At 57.8% G+C, this 4,039-nt stretch overlaps 1 protein-coding gene across 1 annotated transcript; it reads left to right on the top strand.

Moving 5' to 3' along the window:
• Window positions 1-7: 7 nt before the first annotated feature.
• On the top strand, window positions 8-4,033 carry LOC113405406 (tripartite motif-containing protein 15-like). The gene is made up of 3 exons (XM_026646603.2): window positions 8-248; window positions 1,098-1,130; window positions 3,287-4,033. The coding sequence occupies exons 1-3, from the start codon at window positions 104-106 to the stop codon at window positions 3,799-3,801; spliced, it is 693 nt and encodes a 230-aa protein (XP_026502388.1). The 5' UTR covers window positions 8-103; the 3' UTR covers window positions 3,802-4,033.
• The last annotated feature ends 6 nt before the right edge of the window (window positions 4,034-4,039 follow it).

The following is a 4,039-nucleotide window of genomic DNA, read 5'->3' as shown; positions in this document are numbered from 1 at the left end:
TGCTCAACTTAACAGCTTTCACAGCCCATGTGCTTCCACTGACATGCAACTGATATTAAATGATGAATGCCAAAATAATGAAGAATAACGATTAAGTAATCAAATGATGAATCAGAACAGCCTGTCTCCTAGGTGCAAGAAGGGGCAATTCCAGCGGCCAGTGGAGATTTCTCCTGAGCTGGAGAAGAGACTCAGTGATTTCTCTCCGAAAATCTTTGTTCTAAAGGAGACTCTGAAGAAATTGAAAGGTACGACCAGGAAGGGATCTAGGAAGGGAAATAAAAAGTTGTCTCTAGAATTGTGGGATTTGCTGAGCAGTGACCAATCTACTGCTATTTAAAAAGAACAGAAAAGAGATAGATCAAAATTCTTGAATGAGGGGACTGGGCTGGAGAATTTTCTAGGGCAAATGAAATTCTGATTGAGAAACAACCATAATATGAATGTGAATCGTTGTCACCTTACCTCGTTTGCCTGGATTATAGAGGAATGCAGTCTCTTTGGATGAAGGAAGACCTTACGGCCATACAGAGTGCTCTGACCATATTCCTGCCTGGGTTCAGTGTCAGTCTGGCCTCAGTAGAAATTCTCCGTGCAGGGCCGGCTCCAGGCACCAGCCCACCAAGCTTGTGCTTGGGGCAGCACCTGGAGGGGGGCGGCGCGGCGCTCTGGCCGCCGGGGAGAGCGGAGCCCCGGCTGGGCTCTCCGCCGTCCTCCCGGCACTCTGGCCGCCGGGGAGAGCGGAGCCCCGGCCAGGCTCTCCGCCCTCCTCCCGGGGCTCCGGCCGCCAGCGGAGCCGCGGCAGGCTCGCCGCCCTCCCCCTGGCGCTCCAGCTGGTCTGGGAGCGACGCCCGCGGCCGGGCTCGGCGCCCGCCCGTGGTGCGCCGGGGGTGGGGGGGGGGGGGGGGGGGGGTTTTTAAGGGGGGGGTATTTTTTTTTTTTTGACTTTTACATTTTTCTTTCTCTTTTGCCACCATGTAATATTTCAACAATTCTTCTCACTATGCCCCCAAATGCATTCCAGCTCTGGTTATGGCCGGCAGAAATCACGCCATAACATGACAGCATGACATCTCATCTTTCTCCTCTCTCTCTAGATACCCTGCCCTCCGAACTGGAGAGAGAATGGGGTGAGTCTCTGGGAAAGGTGGGGCCGGGAAAGAAGGCTGCAAATGGGAAGAGATCATAACAGTTTGTGTTGGTGACCCTGGATTCACTTGCAGAAGAAGCTTCTGAGATCAGAGAAAACAGAAGCTGTTATGACTAGAGAATGGGCATTCCAGAGAGGGGGACGGCTTTAAACACTCCAGCATATTAACCCCTTCACTGGTCGGACCGAGCCCCTTGTTGTCTCCAGTCATCCTCTTCGATCTCTCTCCCTCTTGCTGGGTTGTGGGGTCTCCCTTCACCCTGTCCTTGGGTCTGGGCATGCGTCTGACGAAGTGGGTATTCACCCACGAAAGCTTATGCTCCAACACATCTGTTAGTCTTAAAGGTGCTACAGGACTCTCTGCTGCTTTTTACAGATCCAGACTAACATGGCTACCCCTCTGATACCTGTCCTTGGGGACTCTCTCCTGGGTGCTGCCCCATCTCGTCCACCCAGGTGGGGAGGGGACCCTCTCCAGCTGGTGCCTCCTTCTCTTCCTCCCCTTGGGGCTGGGGGCCCTTTCTTGTCTTTGCCATCATCCCTCCTCCACCTTCCACGTGCTGGTGACCCCTCCCTCTGCCCCACACCCAGTATCAATCCCTAGCCCCTTCCTTCTGGAGTGGGGTTTGCACACTGTCCCTCCCGTGTAGGGTCCTACCAAATTCACGGCCTTGAAAAACGCATCACAGACTGTGAAATCTGATCTCCCCCGTGATTCTGGCTATGACAGGGGAGGAGCAGGGCTGGGGGTACCCCAGGCTTGGGCTCCCACTGTGGGCCGGGCTCCAGCTGCTAGTCCCAGTCCAGGCTGGGGAGGGACAGGACTGCCTCTTCTCCTGCAGGGGCTGCCCCCAGAGGTGGGTCAGACCCACCTCTGGGAACCTCCCCCAGCTGCAGGAAGCTCTGCAGATGCTGGCTGGGACAGCTCCTGACCCAGTCAGGAGGCTGCGGCTCCAGCTGTCAGCCCTGACCCAGGCAGGGAGGCTGCGGGGAAAACCCAGATGGATGATAACTCACCCCCCTCCCCCATACCCTGCAACGCTCACTTCTGCGCTGCTACTGATGATGGTGGCACTGGCTTTAGAGCCTGGCGCCCAGCCAGTAGCCGCTGCTCTCTGGTTGCCCAGCTCTGAAGGCAGCCACCACTGCCAGCAGCAGCACAGAAGTAAGGGTGGCAATCCCATGATCCTCCTACAATAGCCTTGTGATCCCCCCATGGCCTCCTTTTGGGTCGGGACCCCCATGGTTACAACACTGTCAAATTTCATATGTAAACACCTGAAACCGTGAAAATCCCATGACTGTGACATTGACCAGATTAGGGCCCTACCAAATTTATGGTCCATTTATGTGCCATCTCCTGCTTCCTCCCTCCTGGCTGGCAGGGCTGGGGAGGTGTCTCCCAGCAGCCCTCCCTATAGGCGCCAACTCCGTGGGTGCTCCGGGGCTGGAGCACCCACAGGGAAAAAATGGTGGGTGCTGAGCACCCACCAACAGCCCCACATCAGCTCCCCTGTGCCCCTCATGTTTGCTGCCTGCTAGCAGGACCCACTAATCAGCACCTCCCCCAATCTCCCTGCACCTCCCACCCGCTGCAGTCAGCTGTTTCCCAGTGTTCAGGAGGGTTTGGGAGGGAGGAGGAGGAGCGAGGGCACAACGTGCTGGGGGGAGGGGACAGAACTGGGCGGGAAGATGCGGGGTGGGGTGGAGGGGGGGCGGGGAGAGGAGGGATGGGGGTGGGGCCTTGGAGGAAAGGGTGGAGTGGGGGAGGGGCCTGGGGCAGAGCACCCCCCATGCACATTAGAAAGTCTGTGCCTGTGGCCTCCCTACCCTGCTCTCTCCCTGCTGCCGGGAGTGGGGCAACCCCAGCAGGGGGACCAGGGAGATGCAGCCGGGGAGGAGGCAGAATCTGCAGCCAAAAACCTCAGCTATAACAGCACCTCTAGGGCCTAGGAGGAAGGCGCCATGGAGATATCCTTGCTCAGCGCCAGCACAGAGGCAGCTCCCTAGGGGAGCAAGGCAGAAAATCGGGGAGGGTCCCAGCTGGGATGGGGCTGCTGGGGAGTGTGAGAAATGGTCCCAGCCTCCCCCAGCGCTGAGCTCTGCCCCTAATGCTCTGATTCTCTCTCCCCTCAGTGAATGTGACTCTGGATCCAGACACGGCTCATCCCGAACTCGTCCTGTCTGAGGATCGGAAAGGCGTGAGGCGGGGACACACGCGGCAGCATCTTCCCGACAATCCGGAGAGATTTGACGCTGAGCTCTGTGTGCTGGGCTGTGAGGAATTCACCTCGGGGCGACATTGCTGGGAGGTGGAGGTGGGGGATGGAGGAGGCTGGGCTGTGGGAGTGGCCAGAGAGTCTGTGAAGAGGAAGGGAGAGTTCATCTTTGGACCTGAGAAGGGGATCTGGGCTGTGGGACTGTGGAGGAGTCGGTACTTGGTCATCACCTCTCCTGCGACACCCCTGTCCCTGAGCTGGGTGCCCAGGAGGATCCGGGTCTCTCTGGATTATACACAGGGGCAGGTGGCATTTTTTGACGCTGATAGTGAAGCCCCGATCTTCACTTTCCCACCGGCCTCATTCATGGGGGAGCGAGTCTGCCCCTGGCTCTGGGTGGAGATGGGATCCCAGCTCAGGCTGTGCCCTTGAGACGTGGGGTGAAATTCACCGCTGCACCTTTCCTCTAGGCAGAGGCTCCCCCGGCACCTGGACTCCCCATCTCTGGGACTGTGGCCAATTTCAGGGAGCCTCTGAACTGACACAACCTCGGGTTGCTGGATGTGATTAGGGCAGAGAGCCCAATCCCATTGCCCAGTCTGGTCCTATCCCCTCTGATTCTGGAGAGCTCTGGCAGTCTGCCGGGCAGATGGAGGGAGAGGAATCCAGA

The sequence above is a fragment of the Terrapene carolina genome, unplaced genomic scaffold (assembly GCF_002925995.2).
Source record: "Terrapene carolina triunguis isolate 2854851 unplaced genomic scaffold, T_m_triunguis-2.0 Scaffold35592, whole genome shotgun sequence".
Taxonomy (NCBI): domain Eukaryota; kingdom Metazoa; phylum Chordata; order Testudines; family Emydidae; genus Terrapene; species Terrapene triunguis.
Note: the sequence above shows the minus strand (reverse complement) of the source record. Positions and strands in the feature narration are given on the sequence as shown.